Source organism: Bos javanicus, chromosome 24, assembly GCF_032452875.1.
Source record: "Bos javanicus breed banteng chromosome 24, ARS-OSU_banteng_1.0, whole genome shotgun sequence".
NCBI lineage: Eukaryota > Metazoa > Chordata > Mammalia > Artiodactyla > Bovidae > Bos > Bos javanicus.
Window position 1 is genome coordinate 2,321,757 of NC_083891.1, and position 25,367 is coordinate 2,347,123.

Genomic DNA, 25,367 nt, shown 5'->3' on the forward strand with positions numbered 1-25,367 from the left:
TTATCGCCACTAGAGCCCTGGCTTTGATTTACCAGAGCAGGCTGTCCCCACTTGGATCTACGTCATTTGAAGTTCAGCACTTAATCTGAAATTCAGATCTTGAAAGATCTGCCCTGGGTTCCACCTAAAAAATATGAAGACAGGAAGGGTTTCCACTCTGCAGGGACTTGGCTGCCTGTGCTGACCCCGGCGACCACCCACTGCTCCCCATACACAGGAGGCGACACTGTCAGACGCTGCTGCCCCCTTTCTCACCAGTCAACCTGGGGAAAAGCATCCAACAGCCTTCACAGTCACCGAGGAGACACCCAGTGATGCGGGAGGCTTTGGGGAAGTTCAGATACTGACACTGACACGCTTCTCTAAAGAGTGTCTTTGCAGGAACGAAACTTGCCTTTCATTGGGTGTATGAAATATTTTAGAAACCCTCCCCATGTTTAGAGGACAGTTCATTTTGTTGCTTTTCAAGGAGCACTGTTCCTTGTTCAGCTGGAAGCTGGTCCTCACGTGTTCTTTGAATCATCACACGATGAGGGTGACAGAGGATGAGATGGTTGGATGGCATCACTGACACAATGGACATGAGTTTGAGCAAACGCCTGCTCAAAAGTTTGAGATGGTGAGGGACAGGGAAGCCTGGTGGGCTGCAGTCCATGGGGTCCCAAAGGGTCAGACACAACTTAGCGACTGAACAAAGCAACATGATGATTGAACTTTGCAATGGTCAACACTGGTCACCTGAGCCAGGTGACAGGTCTAAGGTGATGGTGCAAGTGGTCCTCGTGGTTCCTGCAGGTCCAGGGATGCGAGCAGGATGAGGGACCTGTGTGGAATGAGTTTTGCTGAATTCTTCAGTTGAGTACCTTTCTGGGGGAGAAAAACAGTACATTTGCTGCAAAAGTCTGGGCAAGAAAATACAAATGAGGCACATGCGCTTTTTTTTTTTTTTTTAATACAACTTTATCTTCCAAGTTTCAAGGCAAGTGTTTGCTTTTGCAGCACAGGGATTGGTGGGTGAGGTCTGTGTGCGTTCTTTTCATGTTCCAAAGCTGTGACCTTCATTTCATGTTGTTTCTGGTTGATGTTGATTTGATGAATCGTGTCGCCTCTGAATGTGGACTGTTGGGTTTCAAGGTTGAAACTCAATGTCTTTGAGATCCTAGATGATTCAACCAAGCCCCCATCAATCAGATTTCTAAATGAAGAAGTCATTATTTGTAGAAAACCTAAGATTCCCTCTCCTTTCTGTACTTTGATGTATTTTAACCTCCACATTTTCTAAAGGAAAATTCAAGAACCAGACAAAGAAATATCATTGGAGTTTGATACCAAGAACTGCCTGAGCGAGCATCGAAGCTCATTCAGGTATCTAATTTGAGTACTAATTTTACCACTGGCCAGCTAGGGGGATATAGGAAAGCTACACTCTCCAGGGTTTTTTGTATACTTATTTCATTTTGGTTTTTGGTTAACTCAGGACCTTAGAAGGAAAACCAACCATAGCAGCTAACAACCTTTCAAGTCTCTTGCTGCTTATAAAGCATTCTCAGGAACAATAAGCAGAAACCCACCAGACTTGGAGAAGATATGATTTATCTGAAATTTTTACAATATATGTGTTAGGTGCTTTTGGTTTGGAATCTGTGGTGGCTCCATTTTAGGTGGTCTGTAGTGGTGAAGAGAAGTACATGGGGGGCAGACAGCTGTGGGGGTCCTGAACAAAGGGGGCTTTGCAAGGCTTGGATCAGGGGCTAGTGGAGATGCCCCTGTCTGGGTACCAAACAAGCACAGGAAATCAAGGAAAGGATGACCCAGGTTTTGCTGCTAGGCTTCATGACTGTCTCCATCAGCCTTCCTTGCTCACCTGCGTGTCCTGGCAGCCCTCTCACAGAGCCCCTGTACACAGGTTTGCAGAGACCCCTGTCAGATAGGGTAGAGCCAAGACTTTCTGGTCCAGGTATCCTTTCAGAGAAAACTCAGCTGCCTGCCAGCTCTTCCTGTGCTGTATTTTTGTGCTGCTTCATTTGAGGTTGCAAGTACCTGGAAAAGAAAAGCAGATGTTTTTCAAGAATGTTTATGAAACTTCTGTTTTTAAGGTGCACATTAACGGGACCCAAACTCTTGCATTTGCAGCTTGCTTCTTGAAATTATGTACATGTCCTCTAGAATTTGCTTGGGCAAATCTTTATCCATGGGCATTGGAAACCCCTTGGTTTCTGCACTGAAGCCGTTCCAGTTTTGTCAATGGCACCCCACTCCAGTACTCTTGCCTGGAAAATCCCATGGATGGAGGAGCCTGGTGGGCTGCAGTCCATAGGGTCGCTAGGAGTCGGACACGACTGAGCGACTTTACTTTCACTTTTCACTTTCATGCATTGGAGAAGGAAATGGCAACCCACTCCAGTGTTCTTGCCTGGAGAATCCCAGGGATAGGGGAGCCTGGTGGGCTGCCGTCTATGGGGTCGCACAGGGTCAGACACGACTGAAGCAACAGCAGCAGCAGTATCTTCCTGCAAATTCTGCAGATCCTTGGGGTGCTTGTCTGATAAGTGGCCCTTGGTCGGGTCTGCTGTTTCCAGGCTCGCAGGATTCTCAAAGCCGCAAGCATCCTATGGGTGTCTGTGGAGCGTCCGCAGCTCCTCCCCACGTCTGTCCGTCTCCTTACATCATCGGGCGTGAAGTGTGACTCTGTTGGTCTGGACTTGCACACGGTCTGTGAGCGCACTAGAGATGGGCTGATCTTCCTGGACAAGGAAACTTGCTGAACCGTGCGTTGTCCCTACACAGAATCTGGGTCTGGATTTTTGCCAGGGATTAGAAGACAGCAATGCTCTCTCGGAGACTTCAGGTGCCCCTTGAGTTTGGGGGCTTTCGTTTTCTCTCTTCAGAAACAGATGTCGCATTCGGAACGGGATTGTTGTTCTGATTGAAAAACCATGTTGGAAACTCTGAAAGTACCAGTTCCAAGGCTAACGGCCTCTCTTTTCTTTCAGCATCTGAAGACTCGAGGCTCAGGATGGGGAACCATGCAGGGAAGCGGGACTTCGGTGCCGAGAAGGGCAATAAGGTAAGGAGTGAGCCACTCCCAATCCTTCAGGTGCTCATACGCCCTGTGGCCGCCAGGGTTTTCCCCTAAAGCCACTGGCTTGTTACCCTCCTTCCCTGGAAACTTCTAGGTCTGAGAATGCTAGTCCTGCACACAGACCAAGACCCGAATTCCTGGGCCAGGACGCCAGGCCCACTGCGGTCTCACTGTGGCTGGTCGTCCGGTGGCACCTGCCCCCACGTCCCTTTCCACACTGTTGTTTAGGGTGTTTGGAAGATGCAGGAGAACAAACAGGAAAAAATGCAAGTAAAAACCGTTGGAATCCCTCCAGCGACTCAGAATGAATCCTCTGTGGATTTTTAGGCTCAGATTTCCCGTTCTCCACCTCATTCCACAGGCATTGGTTTCCCTGTGTGGTCCCCAGAGTGACTGAGCCCCTCAAACCGATGACCCATCACCAGGGCACCTCTATCCACTGAGGAACCATTTCAGAGTATGAGGAAATAGTCCTGATGTGTGTGTGCTTCCCCCTCCTTTGTAGGAGGGAAAGGTTAATTCTCCCATGTCTTTGGTCCTTTAACTCAAGACTAGGGACAGTTCACAGAACGCCATGATGCTGAGGATGGACCCGCATGCGCACAGAAGCGCTTCATAAACGTCCACTGGATTGAGTTACGTCATGCTGCAACCCCCAGCCCTCTTTGCCAAGGGTGTGTAGTCAGGTTTCACTTAAGAATAATGAACTTTCTGCCATGGTTGCTTCTCTGATCTATATTTGGACTCAAACATTTCTGTATCAGCCGAGTGGGTAATTTTCCATAATTTGCGTCCATGCCATGCCGTCTCTGGGGTCGCACAGAGTCGGACACGACTGAAGCGACTTAGCAGCAGTAGCAGCAGCATGCATGTAAATACGTGATTACATAACTATTTTTGTTCATATTTTATAAAGTGTTTCAAACACTTGAGAGAAAACATTGCTTTATCTAAAACAATGTCATGGTGTTTCTTTCTAATGATTTCAGGCCCAAGGCAACTAGAAGGGGTTTATGTTTCTACAGTGTTGTTGGTTTGGGATTCTCCCCTCCCTGCTGAAAGCAGGACCCGTGTTCTCAGTGTGTAAACGGTCGGAGTGGATACCGACTGGGGACTCCTGGTATTTCGTGTAACTCGCGCGAGAACTGCCTTACTGATGCTCTCCCTGTGAAGATGTGGTGACTCTGAATGTTCAGTTACTGTGAAGATGGGTCTGGGCGGTGTCTGCCCCAGGAGCACAGAGGCCCCGCTGAGAGTGAAAGTGGAAAAGCAGCTCTTCTCAAGAGAGCCCCATCCTGTTAACACCTGGTATTTTAAGGCTCAGAGCAACTGATTTGCAAGTCTGCTTCTAAAAACCTCTGTGGCTTGCAGTTCCTTTCCTGTTGTTGGACATTGTAAAACACCAAAACATCCTTCTCATTGGTTTAATTTTTACCAAAGTCAGATTTCTGACCAACAGGAGAGCCCAAACTTAGGCTTTTGTTATCTGAAAGCTAAATTTTAACATTCTGATAATTTAAAAAAAAAAAAAATTCAGTCGTTTTAGACCAATGGCTTCTATGGGACGCTGTTACATGGAACAGTCCTCTTCTTTGCTGTTGTTCAGTCGCTAAGTCAGGTTGGACTCTTTGCGACCCCACAGACTGCAGCACACCAGTCTTCCCTGTCCTTCACCATCTCCCAGAGCTTACTCAAACTCATGTCCATTGAGTCGGTGATGCCATCCAACCATTTCATCCTCTGTCGTCCCCTTCTCCTCCTGCCTTCACTCTTTCCCAGCATCGGGGTCTTTTCCAACGAATTGGCTCTTTGCATCAGGTGGCCAAAATGTTGGGAGCTTTAACATCATTCCTTCCAGTGAGTATTCAGGACTGATTTCCTTTGGAATGGACTGGTTGGATCTCCTTGCTGTCCAAGGGACTCTAAGAGTCTTCTCCGACACCACAGTTCGAAAACATCAATTCTTTGGTGCTCAGCTTTCTTTATGGTCCAGCTCTCACATCTGTACATGACTCTTCTTTTAATTTTTTGTAACTTGATAGAAAATGTCTGAAGCCTTTTAGGGAGTGGTCTGTGCTGTTACTTAGCATTTCAGCTTAGAACAGAAAAGATTACACGTGCTCATGCCCTGCTGTTTACCATCCTGCATGTTTCTGCAGTCATTCTGGGAGGCTTTCTTTTCACTTACAAGACAATGGACCGATGAGAGCTTGTCCTGGGAGCAGTTGTTGACCCGTTAGCAGGCAGGGGGCTGCAAGGAGAGTCAGCCCATGCATCCTCCCAGCTCTGGCTTCTTTGCCGCCCCCTCTCCCCACCGCGTCGCCTCCACCATCAGCCCCACGTCCACAGGCCCCCGCAGGCTGCCTTCGTGGCCTGCAGGCCTGTGCTGGGCACGGGAGGCAGGGGCTCCGTGTGGCGACCCCGTCCCATACCAGGCACCCACCGCCACCCCCGGGGGCTCCCTGCCAGGAGCACGCAACCTCTGCCCCCAGGCTCCTCCCCGTGGCACCCCACTCTTGGCTCACTGGCTCCTCTCTCCTGATGAAGCTGCACCAGGATGCAGGGAGGAGCTCATGAGGGAAGGGGCTCCGGCCTTTCTCTCCCTGTTCCAGCCTCACGTGTCCGCGTGTGGCAGGCTCCCCTCCAGCAGCGAGGTGGCTGTGAGCACCCTCCTGGCCCGTCAGGAGCAGAGTGAGGCTGGCGGGGGGAGACCCGTCCTCCAGGGGGACCAGAGGCCTTCAGGCAGGAAGGCCACCTACTCACCTTGGGGTCCTTGTTTTCCTGCATGTCCTGCGGGACTTGGTTTCCAGAAAGCCCCCTTCGCTAACTCATCGGCTCTTTCTCGGGCGGAGCGTATTTACAAGGTCGTTTGGCAGAACTGGGGAAGTACTCAGCCGGTGACCTGTCCCCGGGGACACACAGTTCTCAGCGGCCCTGCCTGCAGAGACTCCAGGAGGAAAAACCAGTTCCTCAAGCTAAAAATAGCACCATCTACCCCTTGGGAAGGCTGGGCCGGGCAGCCCGGGGCCCCTCTGGGCCCTGGGGAACGGGCGCAATCAGAGCCAGCCCGCTTGACCCTCTGCAGAGCCCACTGGTGCTCAGGTCCGGGCTAGTCCCTGAGGCTGCTCTGCCATCCCATCCAGGGTTGCTCTGACCGCAGGCAGTCTCTCCCCCGTGGGTCTTAAGCTTTGTTTAACTTTCTTTTTGGAATTAACCCCAGTCCACGTGGGGATCAACTTGAAGAAGGAGCTCTAAGATCTCATTATGTCTTTTTCTCATATGAAGCTAGTGAGGCTGTTCTCTAGTTTACGAGCATTGTTGTTCTTCAGTTGCTAAGTCGTGTCCAGCTCTTGTGACCCCATGGAATGCAGCCTGCCAGGTTCCTCTGTTCATGGGATTTCCCAGGCAAGAATACTGCAGTGGGTTGCCATTTCCTCCTCCAGGGGATCTTCCCAACCCAGGGATCAAACCTGAGTCTCCTGAGTTGGCAGGTGGATTCTTTACCCCTGAGCCACCAGGGAGGCCCAGTTAGAAGCATTATAACCAGGAAATGTGAGAAATAAAGAGCACTTTATCTGGCATTCCCACACATTTTCCAAAATGATGAAATCAATTGTTGATCCATTCCAACTCTGGAAAATCTAACAATAATAATTTTGAAAGCCTGCTCTTCACCTGTGGGACCTCCTTACTATTCCTGGCAGTGGTATCTGGCACACAAAAGTTCCCCAAAGGTGCCCAGCCATGTTTCTGGATTTTTCCATTTAATCAACTTAAGAAAAAAGATACCATGCTGAGAAACAAGGTCGAGAGCAATTGCGGAATTCAGATGCCTGTCGGAATTTTACAGCAGGGAGTAACTGGTTAGTCTGTTTTGTGTTTCCAGTTAAACTGATTAGCTCTTTGAGCTGTTCCTCCAAGCCCAGAGCATGCTGGCCGCCCCTCCAGGGATAATCATAGCCCTGGGGAAGCCATTCGGTATTTAATCACCAAACCCCACTGTCTGATGAGCCCCTGGGATGCTGTGCCAGCACCACTCTGAGAAGTGAGAGGTGGAGTTTGCAAATACATACAGGAGCACCAAGCAGCTCAGCCCTCCCCACCGCGGAGATGAAAATGTAGATTTGCCAGGAAAATACCTTTCCTGCAAACCGGCTGACATCCGCGCTGTGGGACGGGCTTCTGCCCCTGGGGGTTTGTGCCTCAGTGTATTCCTCTACAGAACCGTGATCCAGCATCATCTTGCCCCAAGTGTGGGGTGCCGTCAGTGGTCTCTCTGATGCAGGAGGCCCCGTACTTGCCAACCTGGCCTCCAGAGGAAGAAGCTTTCTACTTGAAGCTGTCACTTGCTGCTGGGTCCCTGCCGTCCTTTCTCCACCCACACGGAAACTAAGAGCCCTGAGGCTCCGCTCGAGGATGTGTGTGTCCTTGCCCCTCCCGGTGCTGCTCTTGGGGGGATCCAGTGCTCCTCCCGCCCACACTGCCAGCTCCAGACCGACACTGTTCACCTGAGGGTCCCATCCCCAGGGCAGGATATCCTCCCCGCCGCCTGCCCCGAAGACAGCACAAGTGGGGCCTTTAAACCCCAAAGCCAGGGTGCTTTATCCCCACGTCAGGCTTCCTCCTGTGGTTCCTCCTGAACCGACCACCGTCGCCATGACTACTGCACAGCACAGGAAGCGGGTTTGCTAAGACTGTCTTCTATCTGGTCGGGTCGCCCAGACCCACATGATAGGCTGCCGTGCCTTTGAGCAGGGAGTCATTGCTCTGTGTTGGCGACTGTCAGACCCGTATTCGGGTAATTCTATTGTCTTAGGTGAGAATTGAATAATTATTTTTGGAAATCTCAAGTAGTTACTAAGCTAAATAAGAGATGTTTTAAAATTTAGAGGGCAGAAAAATAGAAAGTATTTCCCTGAAGACATTCACCAGTCTAGTCTGATACTCAGATATGTGGAAACACCTGGTCAGCGTCTAGTAAAGCCTTAGACTGTGAGATGCGGGCACAGTTGCACTCGAATCTGTCTTCAACAGTCCCAGAGTCCTTCGTCTGTCTGTCTGTCTCCCTCTGTCTCCATTGGTATGCCCATCTGTGTCACACACACACGTGCACCTATCAAGAATCCCCCTTCACCTCAACGGTGGAGCATTAAACCACCTTCCAGGCTTTCCTGGTGGCTCACATGGTTAAGAGTCTGCCAGCAATGCGGGAGACCCAGGTTCAATCTCTGGATTGGAAGGATCCCCTGGAGAAGAGAGTGGCTATCCACTCCAGTATTCCTGCCTGGAGAATCCCATGGAGAGAGGAGCCTGGCGGGCTACAGTCCATGGGGTTGCAAAGAGTCAGACATGACTGAGCGACCAACACTTCACTTCACAAACCACCTCCCGGTGGGCAGACAGCGCGCTGTCCAGTAGCTGCCTCGCGTTGGTTCCTCGCTGTGCAGACCTGCAGGAGCTGCTGCCCTGCACCCCAGCCACCCGGCAGGCAGTCACGTGACACGCAGGCTGAGAAGCACATGAAATGTGGTTGGTACAACCCAAGAACCAAATCTTTAATGTTACTGATGTTGAAAGGACTTAGATTTTAAGATCCGCATGTCTCAAGGGGCAGTGTGGTCCCACTGTGCTTGACACACCTACCCTTAGTTCCAGCGTCCCCAGAACCTGGCAGACTCACATCAGCTCCTTCTTGTCAATGACAAACACCAGGGCCTCTCTCAAAGTCATACGATTTCATACAGCAGTGAATATGGAGTTCAGAAGGTAAAGTCCTCTGAAAACACACCCTCATAAGTACCAACAGCTGCAGAGGTCAGCGCCGTGAGCTCCAGCCGCGGACCTCGGCCGTGAGGGTTCCCCGTTCCCGCCCAAGGGGGCCGCCTGCTGCAGGACTGGGAGTCACACATGGCAAACAGCATCCATGAGTCTAACTGCTTCTGCGTTTCCTGCACTTCCTGTAGAAGCCTGACCGCCTGACTTGCTTGGTGCTAGAACTTCAGTGAGCTCTTGAAAAGAGAAATAAAATCATGTAGAAAACGCGCCCTTTCAAGGAGGCCTTCCAAAATCTGTAAGTGATCAATAGTCTCTGATTCAAGTCGTGGAGAAATCAGCATGGGATCTGTATCTGACTTGAGGAGGGACCACAGGAGTATAAAATGAAAGACCTGGTCCAGGCTAAGCTTGTGAAATCAGCACTGAAGGACCCAGGGCCGCCTCTGAAGGGGGTGTAGGCTCCCAGCTGTCCTCTGGGCCCCGAGGGACAGCGGTGTCCCCGAGGAGGGTGGTGAACGTCACGTTTGAGAGGCAGCCCTTCTCAGCAGCAGGAGAGCACAGCCTTGCCGAGACTTCCTGAGCTCTCACTTAACAGCCGGGCCCCAGACATGCGGGGTCAGCACCCACCTGCTCTCCAAGGGGATTGAAGACAGTCTGTTGTCACAGTCTTGGGTGCCGAGCACAAGCCTATGCTTGATTCTGATTTGTAAGGACTGTGAGGGAGCATTTTGTTGCCTCTGAAAAGCTCAGAACATGTACACCTTTGTCAGTCGAGCAGCCATGGGCCTCACAAACAGACCTGAGTGAGGAGTGAGACACGGGTGTCATTAGCAAGCAAACCGCCCCCTCAACAGCCCTCATAAAAATAATGAGGCAGTGACGAGGTGGTGCCCCGGGGAGCATAAACCCGAAGGAGGCAGCTTAGCAGCCCTGATTCATGACCCCACCTGGCTGCACTCCACCCTCACTCGGCCCCAGGCCAGCCCCGCCCCTCCCAGGATGGCCTCGTGGACCCCTGCCCAGGGCCCCTCTCATCCTCTGTCGTCCCCTTCTCCTCCTGCCCTCAATCTTTCCCAGAATCAAGGGCTTTTCTAATGAGTCAGCTCTTCGCATGAGGTGGCCAAAGGACTGGAGTTTCAGCTTCAGCGTCAGTCCTTCCAGTGAACACCTAGGACTGATCTCTTTTAGGATAAACTGGTTGGATCTCCTTGCAGTCCAAGGGACTCTCAAGAGTCTTCTCCAACACCACAGTTCAAAAGCATCAATTCTTCTGCGCTCAGCTTTGTTTATAGCCCAACTCTCACATCCATACATGACCACTGGAAAAACCATAGCCTTGACTAGACGGACCTTCTCTGCTCACCTGCTAAGCAAGGGCCCTGAGGGGACCTGAGGCCCCCAGCTGAGGGTTTAGGGCTTAAAACCCCAGGGGCGTGGAGTCCCCTGCAGTGCACATCTTTTGTGTCCTGTCACCCTACCATAGGGCTTATTAGGGTTGAGCAAACTTAGTTTTTATCAGAAACCACGAACAAATTTGCAAAGAGCTGACTTTGGGCCACAAGAGTGGTTCAGTAGAAGTGACACTTTGTCAGACATTTCTGAGATGGATCATAGATTCTGTATTGCACCTCCTCCACCTTGCCCTGCCCTCAACACACACACACACACACACACAGACACACACAGACACACACACGCCTAAATGGAAAAGAAACTGGAAAACTATTAAGAAAAGTGACACATTGAACACCCGTCATTAACTATAAACAACGTGACAATAAACCTGTCCTCTGGATGAAACTACAGCAGAGCAGCCCGCCGTTCAGCCCCAACCCCCCAGCCTGCCATGAGCCTTCTCTTCTCACAGTCAAGTTCTTGGGCCCCCAGCAGCTGATCACACAGGGTCGGGAGCCCAGTGACCTACGACGCACCTGTTGACCGTCTTGTTTACAGCTGGTCTCACAGGCATTCCTTCCGCGTTCCTTCCCTCCCTGTCCTGGCCCCTGACTCCTGTGTTACTGCGTCTGTGACACTGAATCATTTCTGAGAACTGACGGGAGGGGGCGAGGAGGCCAGAGACATTGGCCCGTCATCAGACACGCAGCGCAGAACAAGCTGAGGCAATGCTGACATCAGTGAATCGTTTGTTTTCTTTTAAGTTGGGGAAGTATTTGAGCTCAAGATGGATACACTTGACCTGAAAATCGTGTTCAGGTTTGGTTTGGGGTTTGCATTGGATTGAGAACATAGTTGCAAGCATGGCACTGCAGATAAGATTTCATGAATTGTTAGTGACTTGAATTCAAGCATGAAGAGGGTGGAAGAGTTAGATTTCCCAGGAATGGAGAGTGTACTGAGCACCTCCTTTAGGGGGTCCGGGTGGACCGGCTGGAGAGAGGGCCTGGGTGGTACATGGTTTTAATCCCCAGTCTCTTTAGGGCTCGCCACTTGGGTTGCCCACAGGCAGCTCCCGAGCTGCTGTTTCTGACGACCTGCCAGGTAATTTCAGAAAGGCCACCGTGTTATTTTATCTTTGAGGACAAGTTTATTTCCAACTCTGACAGTGAAAAGTGTGTCATATGAAAAACTCTGCACTTGCTTTGTTATTAAGGAAAAGCTTTTTAAAAAATTAATCAAACACTCTTACAATGTTTTAAATGAAACAAAACCTAAAAATCCAGATTTCAAAGTGATGCTTCCTGTCCTTTTCACTCATGACTAAAGCAATGTGACTTTAAAGCTTAAATTTGAGAGATTTTAGAGACCGGAATACATTAATGAAAATTTATCTTTGTGTGTGTGTGTGTGTGTGTGTGTGTGTGTGTGAGGGTGGGGGACATTTTTTCGTCCACCAGCCTCCAAACTGCAAAATACCCATCGGCAGCTGTGTGAACATCTTCTCAGGCTCAGCCCGAGCTCTGCACTCAGACAAGTCTAACACACGATAGTCCTAATTGAGATTTGATATGCACGTTAACTTAATTTTCATGTGGTTACACAGAAGTGTAGATAAACTTCATTATTGTTTCCGTGACTTTTGATACTTGAAAAACAAAGTCTCTTATTTACTGCATCCTAAATTATGCTGTTGCACACATCATATGTAACCAAATGTAAGTCGTGAGTGAATAAATAAGGCAAGTTGTTAATTACTCTAATTCCCCTTGGAGAGTGAGGGTGGCTGCAGCCCGGGCTATTCACAGATGTGTGTGTTCACTCTTGACCTTCTCCTAGCTGCACTAAATCACAAAAAAACAGCATCTCAGAATTTAAAAATAAAATGTTTTTGAGTGTGTTGGTGAGATAATGCCTCTTTCAGACTCAGTCTGCAGAGTGTCCTTGCCAGCACACCCGGGGCCTGGCCCCCAGCCCCTGTCCCCCCAACCTGCACCCGCCACTCCCCCCACCCTCCGCCCTTGCTGCGGACCCCCTCTTCCAGCTACTCATCGTGTGCCCCTCGAACTGGTGTGCACCCACACCCCTGGGTTCATTCTCTTTCCCTGGCTGGCTCCCCTCCACCCTGCAATGCACACCTTGTGGGAATGAAGACCAGCCCACCTGTGCCCGCACCTCCCGGGCCCCCGGGCACTGGCACAGCCAGCAAGTCAGTGGCGCTTCACCCCAGGGTCGGCTTGGGTGCAGTCTGGTCAGGGGGAGGCATCCAAGCTGACCTTGGTAGTGAACTTCAGACCCTGCAGGGGCCCTTACTTTTGCTGGAAATACCTGAATGTGCATTTGCAGAGAGTGTCAAGCACACGCTCTAGATGGAGCGAGGAACTGATCCCAGTGGTCTTGGTGATCGGCATCTGCCATCTGTGTGTATCAAGTTCTTGAGAGCACTTGGTTTCTTAATCAAGTTCAGGTGACTCATCTTGCTCTTGATCGGGTGGAAACCAGCTTCGGCCTGACTGTTCCTCTGATTCCTGGAGCGAGTCTGAGCAGGTTCTCTGTTTTGGGGATCCGCCTGGGTGATCGTGCATACGGAACTCAGCTAGGAAGAAAAGCACCGCAGAGGCAAGTGGCAATTCCATTTTGCAAAACAAGTGCGTTCCTTTTGAGCAAGGGAACCAGAACACAGGCGCAATCCAAGTTGTCTGTGAAATCTCTCTTCCTTTTGTTTCTCAATCTTATTGCATTAACAGGTACATTAAAGCCTGATTTTTACTTACAAAGATTGTATTTCCACCTTTACTAAAATGTGGGGGAAAAAAACAGAAAATGCATATAGTAAAATCAGTAGTGATGAAGTCATGCAGTGACCGTACTAGCTGAGGGTCAGATTCTGTTACAGTCACGACACATATGGACTATTTCGTGTTCAGGATAATCCAGGAACTACGTGGTGTCATTATGCCCATTTTGTGTGGAAGGAGGAAACAGAGGAGGGAGAGGTGAGGCTTACATTCAGAAAAATAGTTGGAACCTGGTACATCAGCGTGTTTGTCCTTTGAGCGAAGACGCATCTTCCAGTGCTAGCCTTCTGCTTGTCGTCCTGTCTGCATCAAGGAAGCAGTTGAATACCCACGTGCAGGCTCAGAGCAACAAGTTCCAGGACAGTAGGTAGGAGAGGTTTTCGTTCTACAAAACTAAAGGACGTGAATTCACCTTCAGATGAAGAAAGTCAGAATTTTCCATTACCTTATTCTGTTTCCAGTAATGTAGAATATCCGTTTGAGCTAAATGAATGTCCTTCTGTGAATTAGCTTTAAGTGCATTTTAATTAAACTTTCGAGTCACCCAACCATCAAACTCTTTCAGTAAAAGAGCTCCACTAAGACCCACTTCCCTCTCCCCCCACCCCATGCCCTTCCTGTGTCGGCATCCTTCTTATTCTACTTAACCTGCTGATAGAGCAGTGACTTACAGAAATAAACAGCAGGATATTTGCATTCCGAAAATAGATGTTAGAATGTCCAGTTATATAACAGGCCTCGATAGACAGTTTTACTGTGACACTCGTGAAGATTTATGTTGCTCTGACTTCTGAAAGTCAGTGATGAAATAAAGTCCTGAGCTCCTTTCTTCGCGTGGCTTATTTACAGAACACTGCAATCGTAATTATGCTACTAAATGGTCTTCCAGAGATGGTGGCTTTAAAAGTAAGTAGTACAAGGATCATTTCCTAATCCAAGATAATAGGGCCCGCAAGCGCCTCAGACGTGCAGTGCTGAATTCCTTTCAGTGATGCTGGTGTTTCACTTAAACTGCCTGCAAACTAAGCATTTACACTTTCTAAAATATCTCTATTGAGATGTGATGCACATGCCGTACAATTCACCTGTATAATCTGTACAATTCAGTGATTTTTTTAGTTTAGTCGTAGATGCATGGGACTCTCACAGCAGTTGATTTTAGAACCTGTTCATCACCTCAGAAAAGAATTGTACTCTTCAGATGTCACATCCCCCCAGCCTCCTGGCCTTTAGCCGTAAGTGATCGCTGCTTCTAGATTTCTGTACTCTGGACATTCTGTCTGAATGTCTGAATGTAACCATTTAATACGTGGTCTTTTCTCTCTGGCTTCTTTCAGGTAGTATGACATTTTCAATGGTCGTCCATATTGTAGCCTGTGTCATTGTTTTTAAGGTCAAATAATATCTTATGTATGGATATTTCACATTTTGTGTACCCATTCATCCATTGATGGACAGTTGGGTTGTTTCCACGTTTTTGGCTACTATAAATAACAACCACTAAAAACAAAAACTCACAGACAAGTTTTAGTGTGGACATAGGTTTTCTTTTTTCTCATATAGCGTCTTAACTTTTAAAAATCCTAGATTTTTCATATAGTCATATTATCAAAAATTCTTCCTATGTTTTCCAGACAAATCTAGAAAAGGGGCCTTGGATTTGAAGTCTCATCCCATTGAGAGTCGTAATTCTTTTCCTCTGGAGTCCACAGTATTGAGTAGGAAGCATTTTTGTACCTTTAGTCATAAATCTATTCCAGTTAATCACTCTAGCCATCCCCCACCCCCACCCCCCAGCCCCAGGCCACCATCATGTGCTTTCAGTCCCTATGGATTTGTCTATTCTGGACATGTCTTATGTATGTAATCATACAACGTGTGTGTGTGTGTGTGTCTCATGTCTTTCACTGACAATGTTTTCAAGGCTCATCCGTGTTGTAGCACGTGTCAGTACGTCATCCCTTTTTATTACTGAATAATATTCCACTGTAGGAAAATGGCATGTTTTACTTATCCATTCATTGGTTGGTGGACATTTGGGTTGTTCCCACCTGTTGGGATTGTGAATCGTGATGCTGTGAACGTGTGTGTGTGTGTGTTTGCCTGGATATATGTTTTCATTTGTCCTGGGTGTATACAGAGGACGCACGTGCTGAGTCAAATAAGTAACTCTGCTTCTGAGGGGCCAGCCGACTCTCCCACAGCAGCTGCACCATTTTATTACCCGAGTAAGCAGTTTTCATTTTTCTTCCCATTCTTTACTTTGATCCCGTAAGCTTTCAGTGTTTTGCTGGTATCTTCTGTTACTTGTCCAAATCCAGCCAAGAGCAAGAATAAGACTATGATCCTTGTTTATTTTAAGAAATAAACCAAAAATGCTGAGTAATAAGTGCAGAGTAATCAGAAGTATTTTATATACTTCTTAATAGTTTACAAACAGTATACACTTACACATCCATACTCACAGGCACACACACACTCAGACACACACATGTATACAAACACACACATAATTTTTTCTGGTGCTTGTACTTTAGTACTTTAATGGTTTCAAACAAAGTTTATCACCAGACTTAAGTAACAGGAACATATATATGGTGGTGGTTTAGTCGCCAAGTCTAACTCTTTGCACCCCATGGACTGTAGCCCGCCAGGCTCCTCTGTTCATGGGATTCTCCAGGCAAGAACGCTGGAGTGGGTGGCCATTTCCTTCTGCAAGGGATCTTCCCAACCCAGGGATCAAACCCCAGTCTCCTGCATTGCAGATGGATCCTTTACTGACTGAGCCCCCAGGGAAGCCAGAAGGAACACACAGACTTTCTCACCCACAGAAAACACCTGTAGATGCGATCCCCACCCCACCACACTCGGTCCCTGAAGCCCACACCACCCTGGCTGACTGGTCGTCGGCCGGACGGTTTCCTCGCTTCCCTTGCCCTCTCTGCTGGCAGCTGAGGTCTCTGAGAAGTGACTGAGAGCAGATGATGGGAACTGAAGCTAAACACTTATACAGCCAGCCCTACCGGGCCTCAATTTATTCTGAGTGTGAAAGGAATGATTTGCTTCTTGAAACAGAGAGAGAGAGAGTTTCCCTTAGAGAGAGTCTTCAATTTTCCTTGAAAACACAGTGTTTCTGGAGCCTGGGCCTGCCTGGCTAGCACCCTGGCCTCCGCCCCAGGTGCCCGCCCAACCCCCTCCGCAGGTCGCAGCTCCACAGGCTCCTCTCTCCACCAGCAGAGCACCTTCCTGGGAGGATCCTGGGCTGGGGGTGTCCTGGGTGATCCTGGCCAGGTGATCCTGGCCCAGTGGCCAAGCCCACACTGGCTCCTGGGAGTCACGGGCAGCTCAGGGGTGTCAGAGGGTGACCACCCTGGAGAGGGGTGACATTCCAGCTCCGGGGATGTGAGTCAGCCCCTCAGGATTCCCACCAGGGACGCTCTGCCTTCTTTGACCCTGGAGCTGCGTCCACCCTCTGCTCGAGGCCCTGGCTCGATATCCAGGGAGAAAAGAGTGGGAAGAAGGCTCATGTCAGAAAGCGCGTGTGAGATCAGTGACCCCAGCAGAAGACAGTGTGCAAAGATGCTCCCTTGTTGCCATCACTCTTTCTGTCTCTGGGAATTATCACCCCAATGTTATAGGAAGTCTTCTCTACCTTTCCTCTGATGAAACAAGAATATTTTAAAAAGTCCTCAGTTCACAGGAATTTCCTAATCACACAGCTAGAAACCTCTGCATTATGATGTTCCTTCCACACTTGAGCAAATGAAGTAGAGAGAACTTCAATTGTTTTCCAAAGTTACCCATCTTGGGGGTGAGGGGGCTGGATTCAGGTACAAGAAATGGTCCTCAGAGACCCGGTTCTTAGCTTTTGTGCAAATCATGATTTGGTACAATCAAGACCCGACTCATTGGAAAAGACCCTGATGCTGGGAAAGACAAGGTAATAGGAGAAGGGGGTGGTGGAGGGTGAGATGGTTGGATGGCATCACTGACTCAATGGTCATGAATTTGAGCAAGCTCTGGGAGATAGTGGAGGACAGAGGAGCCGGGCGTGCTGCAGTCTATGAGGTCAGAAGGAGTCAGACACGACTTAGTGACCAAACAATAAAAACAACACCCCTTCCATGATGACTAAGGTCAAAGATGTGTGTGGCACCCTGATATTTCTCTGATGAGGGTTATAATGCTGGATGGTGACTGGTACCCAGAGCTCTGTGGGTCCAACCAGGCTATGTTCTGTCAGGCAAGCCTGAGAGGCTGAAACGTGGACGTGGAGTGTGGTGAATGTGCTGCTGCTGAACCTGTAATGAAATCTCTGCCGGCTTTCTTCTTTCTGTTTAAGATGGTGACATCAGTCAAGCCTAAGATACGGAGGCAGCATCATGGGGGCGGGGGAGTGACCAGTGAAACTTACCTTGCTCAACATCCGAGGAACTGAGTGCGGTGGATCACGCCGTACGTTTTTCCTAGGGTATCTCAGAAAAAGTAAGCGTGATGCTCACTCAGCAAGCTGGCTCACCCCACCCAGGACCAGTTTAAATGGGGCTGATCTGATAGGGACTGGCTGGATGGTTCTCTGGTTTTCTTTTTGAGTTTTGTCTACAACATGGGAGCTCCCCACGGAGGCCCATGACTTCACATTCCTCACATTCTCAGCTCCTGCGACGAGATCCTCATGGGAATTGATGAGTGAATGAGAAGAGAATTGAGGAAATAAAACCAGATAAGACTTCCCCTGAATCTAAACCCATGATGCCCACTCAAGTGTCATGGCAGTTCAGGAAATGTCTTTTTTTAAGGTACTGCACACTTCTCAAAACCAGTTCTCACTTCTTTTTTTTTTTTTTTAAGCAATCTATACTGGACCATGTCTCCAAGTCTAACATTTACCTGGTTTTGCAGTTTAGAATGTCACTTTTTAAATGTCTCAACACCTTTCCTCTCCTGATATGTGTTTTCTAGTTTGAATCAGAACTTTTGTAAACTTTTTAACTTTTAAAAAATGTGCCTGTAGTGGGTTTTTTTTTACCCCTCCCCCAGAGCTTTCTTGTTATTTGTCAGAAGTTTCTATAATGATCAGCAACTTATCCTCTGGGTCATTCCTCCTAAAGTTGCCACCCTGAGACTATCAGTCTTATAGAAAGGCTGGACTGACAAAAGGCAGCTTTTCCTCCATAATTGCATGTGTGTGTCAGTAGCTGTACCAAGTAGAAGAAAATCTCTAAAAATGACAGCGATGCACTGAAAGGATGGGGTCTGCTGCCAGGGAATTGGACACGATGTTGGCAGGCACAGCAAACTGCTTCCGTTACGACGAACATTGTGCCAAGACTGCTGAATAATGAATCTCCTTGATGATTATGGGAGTTTTGCTTGTATTTTCCCCTAAAATTCACAGGGGAAAGTAAGTGCATTCTTACACTGTTAGACTGATGGAAGGGAAAACCGCCACAAATATTACAAGGAGTCCTAACAGCTTGACACACACTCAGAGATTTACAGTCACGGACACAATTTAGGAATCAGGACGCACTGGGACAAGGACACTTGGGGTCTCCGTGTCCTGGGCCTGACCCTCTTATAGGTTGAGCCCTTTATCACATTTTATAACTTACAGGAAGCTCTTCTTTATCATGAAAATTTCATCCCATTTGAGGCACATCGCCTTTATTTTCTTTGTGTCATGCATGGACATTTCACTTATTGAAAATGTGTTCTTTATAGGGATGTTTTTTATACTCACGAATAGCAGCAGTATCAGGTCTCAGAAACAAGTTCTTTTCTTTGGACAGAAATTAGTCAGTAAATTTCCCAGGGCAGCATGTACTTTCCACACACCCTCGTGCTCCATGGTGTGGGGGAGAGATGTTTACTCAAGTAGAGGGTTGGTAGGAGAAGGGAGAAGGTGGGGGCGGAGGGGGAGGTGCCTCCCTGGTCCTGCCTGTATCACCGCCGGCGCCGGGGGCTGCACCTGTGGGCGCTCTGATGGAAGGGCGCCCTGTTACCACAGCCCAGAGGCTTCGTGAGGCATGGTGTGAGACACGAAGCATCTCTTCAGCACGATGCCACTCCAGCCTCACCCATGGATGTGAGGAAGCTGTGTGACCATATCATAAGCCTCTATTCACTGAAAGCACAGTAATTTGCCTGAAATATCAAGCTTTTCCTCTGAACCATCCTCCCTGACCCTCAGCACTGTTTTACTGAGTTTTACCGAGAAGGAAAACACTGTCCATTCTAGTTAGAAGACATCATTGATTTTGCAGGAGCATCCTGATTTTAAAACGTGGGGAAAAATATCCACAACGATTTATAGTAACAGCTAAATTGTATTGAATTAACCACTTCTCCAATAAAGCTTATTATTTTGTAGTTAGTGAAGGATATGATATTGCTGGGTTTCCCAGATGGCGCTAGTGGTAAAGAACCCACCAGCCAATGCAGGGAGATTCGAGTTCCAACCCTGGGTGGGGAAGATATCCTGGAGGAGAAATGGCAACCCACCCCAGTATTCTTGCCCAGAGGATCCCATGGACAGAGGAGCCTGGCGGGCTACCGTCCATAGGGTCACAAAGGGGTGGCCATGACTGAGATGACTTAGCACAGCACACACCTGGTATTGGTACCAGCATAGAAGGGACACGTGAAACCAGCACAGGTAACAAGAATTTATAGCTGATGAAAGAATCTATCACAAAATTCTTTCTGTTCCAGGTTTTACTCTCTTCTAAAAATAAATAGGTAGATATGAAAAAATGCGTACTACGTTACCTTTGGCTCCCTCTGCTAAAACAGAACTTAGCCATTTAAAACTAGTCTTCAGTTCAGTTCAGTCACTCAGTCGTGTCCAACTCTTTGTGACCCCATGGATTGCTGCACGCTAGGCTTCCCTGTCCATCACCAACTCCCAGAGCTTGCTCAATCTCATGTCCATCGAGTCAGTGATGTCATCCAACCATCTCATCCTCTGTCCTTGTCCCCTTGTCCTCCTGCCCTCAAGCTACTCTTAAAAAGCATAAAATTGAAGTTTTCTCTCCAGCACTTGTGGGGGACCAGGCACTGTGCTGGGTTTGGGGCTAGAAAGATTTATCAGGCAAGGCCCCATCCTCAAACAGTTTACAGTGTTGGTGCGGAGACAGGGATGGGGCATATTGGTCTACAGTAGAGACCAGCTCAACTCTACAGGATGGGGGGAGGGAGGACACAAGAATGGGACTGGAGGCAGGGAAGCCACTGACGTTGGGTGGAGCTCCGTGAGGGCCTGAACCCCCAGGTCAGGCGGAAGGGATGATCTGAAAGATAGCAATGCGAAGTGTGCATGGAGCCCAGAGAGTGAAGCAGCAGGGAGGGGAGCTCAGCGAGGCAGGCTGCCCATGGTCTGGCCAGAAGCCAAGTTAGGCACTGTCTTTAAAAGATTACAGTTTGACTCATTCAGCCTCCAGAAATGTGTCTTGTGCAACGTTGAGCAAGCAAGCAAGGATTAAGGCAGCGTCAGTCATAACAGGTCACAGGGTCACGGGCAGGAGCCTTGTCACCTGGGGAGAGTGACGCTGTGATGCGGGGCTGGGTCCCCGCTGACCAGGACAGCATGTCCTCAGGGACGCCCTCTCCAGGACTCCCGGTTCAGTGACAGAGCAAGAAGCAGAGCCATATCCAGAGTGTGGCAGCATTTACATAAACACAAAAAGGAGGAGGAAGGGAGTGAACTTGGGCAATGGCTGCAATGAGCCCAGGCTGTTTTGAGGAAGACAGAGGCTAGAAGCTCACCCGCAGGCAGGGTGGCAGCTGGGTGGTGCCCAGGGAGCCTACCCATCTCCCCGTGACCTTTTCAGTGCCTTTTGAATTTGATGTCAAGCACAGGCATTTCATAGGAAAATAATTAAATACCATAACATTGATTTAAAATAGGAACTGAACCACATCTATTTTGTGCACTTAAATTTTTAAATTCAAAAAGCACCCTGGAAAAAAAAAATTGACATAAACAAGAAAAAAGACAAGGGGTCCCCCCACATCCAAAAAAGAGCACAATGGTCTCCATAAAAGAGCAGAGGGAGTGGGGGAAGGGAGGGAAGAAATTCCAACTCTGAGGGTGCAGGTTCCCAGAGGAGACAGGATGGAGACCCAGCCAGTCCAGCCCCTCCCCTCAGAGGTCCAGGTGGGTCGAGGACATTAGTATCAGTCATGCACCCTAGAAGGGGCTCTCCCCCAGGGCTGCTGCTGTTATCCAGTCGTTCAGTCATGTCTAACTCTTTGCAACCCCATGGACTTCAGCACGCTAGGTCTCCCTGTCCATCACCAACTCCCGGAGTTTACCCAAACCCATGTCCATTGAGTCAGTGATGCCATCCAACCATCTCATCCTATGTTGTTCCCTTCTCCTCCTGCCTTCAATCTTTCCCAGCATCAGGGTCTTTTCTAATGAGTCAGTTCTTCACATCAGTTGGCCAAAGTATTGGAGCTTTAGCTTCAGCATCAGTCCTTCCAATGAATATTCAGGACTGATCTCCTTTAGGACAGACTGGTTGGATCTCCTTGCAGTCCAAGGAAATCTCAAGAGTCTTCTCCAACATCACAGTTCAAAAGCATCAATTCTTTGGCACTCAGCTTTCTTTATAGTCCAACTCTCACATCCATACATGTCTATTGGAAAAACCACAGCTTTGACTAGACAGACCTTTGTTGGCAAAGTAATGTCTCTGCTTTTTAATATGCTGCCTAGGTTGGTCCTAACTGTTCTTCCAAGGAGCAAGATTCTTTTAATTTCATGGCTGCAGTCATCATCTGCAGTGATTTTGGAGCCCCCAAAATAAAGTCTGTCACTGTTTCCATTGTTTCCCCATATATTTGCCATGAAGTGATGGGACCAGATGCCATGATCTTCGTTTTCTGAATGTTGAGTTTTAAGCCAGCCTATTCACTCTCCTCTTTCACTTTCATCAAGAGGTGCTTTAGTTCCTCTTCACTTTCTTCCATTAGAGTGGTATCATGTGCATATTTAAGGTTCTCGATATCTCTCCCAGCAATCTTGATTCCAGCTTGTGACTCATCCAGCCCAGCCTTTCTCATGATGTGCTCTGCATGTAAGTTAAACCCTGATGTACTCCTTTCCCAGTTTTGAACCAGTCAGTAGCTCCACGTCCTGTTCTCTCCCAGGGCTACCACTGGGAGAAAGTTAGAACCCAAGGGAATCAGTTTTGGTATCAATTCCATCCCATGCTTTCAGCTCACAGTCCAAAACAGGGACCAAGTAGCCACATTCCTGAGATACATGGGATGATGTCTAGCATGTTTAATGTAATCATTTCAGTGTCTTCTGTATGGAAATACATCCTCTGGATGCTTGCTTGCTCAGGCAGAGAAAACAAAGCAGAATTCCACATCCTGTACAGAAATCCACACCCTGAACTGAAATTCCACCTCAGACCTTGAGGATGGATGTGAGAATTTGTTAATCAGCTCCAAAATGTGTCAGGAGGAAAACATATTAGACTATTTTAAGAGTTTATGTTGTGTTTTTTTTTTTTCCACCCCCCAGGACAGTGAAACTAACAGAGGAGAACATGAAAAGAAGAGAAACACTCGTGACCTTTCCCGGGAGATCTCAGAAGACAGTGATGTGTTTGGTACGTAACGTGAAAATGAGAAGATGTGATTTCCTATGGTGATCCTGGGAAAACACATTCTCATTGGGAGAAGGTGTAACTTTTTAATTACATGAGTGAACTGTGAGTCCGTTCTCATTGTTAGAAGAGCAGGCTGTGCAGAAACCTAGAGGCTAAGTTCCCTCCACCCGCCTCCTGAGAACACCCTTGCATCCTCCGCCCCCATATGAGACTGCCCTGGCCACCCGCAGTACCCGTCTCCATCTTGCTTGTGCTCTTGGTTGGGTTTCTCGTGCTGTTTTGTGCCCACAGACACCAGAAATCTCCCAGGTTTCCCCTTGCTATACGGTGTTTCTCCGATCATTTATTTGATCAGTTGGGTGTGGACATTAGAAGTGGTAACAGTGCACATAAGAAATATCTAATGAGGAAGGGCAGTGGTCCCAGGGCCTGGACACGCTGGTGTTTATTTAACTACCGACAGTGACTCAGGAGGTGTTGGGAAATATGTTTTCTGTAAAAGTTTACTTACTCGTCGCCCTAGAGACGGAGGTTGCCTCTCACCCCAGGAGTGAACGGGCGTGTTCCCACCGATTTCTGTACGTTCACTCTTGGGTCCCCTCCGCCGCATGATGGTGGCCCTGGTGGCTCGCCCAGGGCCACAGGCCAAGCTGGGACTTGAGCAGACCTGCCCTAAGTGTCGCTCCTTGCTCCACGTGTTTGTATTCCTAGAGGCCGGCTCCTGGTAGCTCGCTTATCAAAACGGAGGGCTGTTCTCTGGCTGCTAAGACACACCTTAGCCTCTGTCAGCCCTGCCTGCAGGTCTGACGGTCACAGAATGAGGCCTCCCCACAGGGTCTGGCTGGGTCTCTGCTTATTTCCAAAAAAGAGTCTCTTCACACTTCACTTATCAGGCAGGAAAATCCACCCCAATTTTTTGTTTTTGTTTTTTTTTTTAATTTTGTTCCCAATTTATCTGCTGTTTTTATTTTTTTTTTATGTATTTTATTTTATTTTTTAACTTTACAATATTGTATTGGTTTTGCCATATATCAACATGAATCTGCCACAGGTATACACGTGTTCCCCGTCCTGAACCCTCCTCCCTCCTCCCTCCCCGTACCATCCCTCTGGGTCGTCCCAGTGCACCAGCCCCAAGCATCCAGTATCGTGCATCGAACCTGGACTGGCGACTCATTTCATATATGATATTATACATATTTCAATGCCATTCTCCCAAATCATCCCACCCTCTCCCTCTCCCACAGAGTCCAAAAGACTGTTCCATACATCAGTGTCTCTTTTGCTGTCTCGTACACAGGGTTATTGTTACCATCTTTCTAAATACTGTTTTTAAAAAATCCTTTCCTTTTCTATAATCTCATCCTTGTTGAGCGGTACACAAGAAGGCTGGAACTAGACAGACTACCACTGCCCACTTTCTCAGTATCTTAAGCTTCCATAAAAATCAACCCAAAGGCCCAGAGATGAAGCCCTGAGGATTAGTGTAGTGGAGTCAAGATAGGCAGGCGGGATAGGAGCCATTGCTGTGTGCTGATTTCCTTGCGGGTTTTCTTGGGGCCTGAACAGCCCGGCGCCTCTTGGTGGTGGGGTTTACACTCCATGGAGGCAAAGGAAAGGGGAGAGAGGGCAGCCTGCCTGGAGAGCAGCCTGCGTGCCTTAGGGTCTAGAGGGGGGGGCACAGTCTGTGAGTCTGTACAGAGCCTGAGTGTCAGTGACTTAAACACTAAAGCTGCCTGTAATCCTCTAGATTAAAAGGTGTCTTTAGTCTTCTATTCCAACCGCATATGTGTATAAACACATAAAAGAAGGTGACAAAACAGAAGTGTCCAATTTTAGGTTCTACATACAAAGAAGAGCGGGCTTTTAGAGTTGTTTTGGCTAAGCTCACTTAGTTTTAAAGTAAGCATCATCTTTATCATTATTCTGCAGGTTAATTGCTTTTAGGATTATTCATAACAACATCAGCCTTCTCTTTTGCTATCAGCATGCCCACACACAGTTTTATTGATATATACATGTGTATAATATCTGTATGACATGAAAAAAATCTATTATAAGCCTTTTCCTTAAGTTACAAATGTGGTATAATTCCTGAAGTACTTTGAAAGGAAGCCCTCTTTAACCTTCTCAGATCCATCTGCAATTTGGAGAGTTTTTTGTTATCTAGAGTTGAATGTGAAAACCAATGAAAGTGCAAACATCCCAGTCCAAAGCTAGATTTGCTTTTTACTGGGAAGAGTCGTGCCATCAGCCAGCTTCTGCCTGTCTTGTGGACTGTGCGCTCCCGGTGCCTTGAACAGTAAGACCAGCTCAAATATCGCTGGTCTGAGGTTCTGCTCACAGCCAGGCTCTCAGCCCATCGGGGTGACTGGGGAGCAGTGCCCTGCTTGTCAGCCTCAGGGCAAGAGCTGCTGTTACCGCTGGGTCACAGCAGGGGGGAAGTGTGGCCGCGGATGGGGTGGCCCGGGACGGGGCCCCTCCCAGGCCCCCCTGCCTGGTGCTCTGCTCTCCTGAGTCACGCAGATGTGGGCCCTGCAGGGCTGTCAGATGTCTGCTTTTGAACTTCATATAATCTCCCGAGCCTAATGCCTTCCTGGGGGCCAAAGACACCCAGTCTAAAGTGAAGACGGGTAAAAAGGCTGAAATAATCTTGGCTATCAGTCTTGACTATCTACTCTTGAGGGATGT

At 48.3% G+C, this 25,367-nt stretch overlaps 1 protein-coding gene and 1 long non-coding RNA gene across 9 annotated transcripts in view; one reads left to right on the forward strand and one right to left on the reverse strand.

The window, feature by feature from the left end:
• Nucleotides 1-25,367, forward strand: part of MBP (myelin basic protein) — a 105,061-nt gene that overhangs the window by 21,035 nt on the left and 58,659 nt on the right. For all 4 annotated transcript variants that reach the window (XM_061399498.1, XM_061399496.1, XM_061399497.1 and 1 more), the window contains exons 2-3: nt 2,994-3,067; nt 22,589-22,676. In XM_061399498.1, the coding sequence (XP_061255482.1) occupies nt 2,994-3,067; nt 22,589-22,676 (162 nt within the window). The remainder of the gene's footprint in view (nt 1-2,993; nt 3,068-22,588; nt 22,677-25,367) is intronic.
• Nucleotides 777-13,696, reverse strand: LOC133237444 (uncharacterized). Of its 5 annotated transcripts, none has more exons than XR_009733188.1 (4): nt 12,581-13,695; nt 5,846-9,656; nt 1,865-2,040; nt 777-867 (listed from the first exon to the last, which is right to left on the reverse strand). It is a non-coding gene; the product is annotated as an uncharacterized LOC133237444 (long non-coding RNA). The 5 variants fall into 5 exon arrangements; XR_009733185.1 differs by lacking the exon at nt 777-867 and having other exon boundaries at nt 874-2,040; nt 12,581-12,848; nt 13,260-13,696; XR_009733186.1 differs by lacking the exon at nt 777-867 and having other exon boundaries at nt 874-2,040; nt 5,846-5,984; nt 9,485-9,656; nt 12,581-13,690.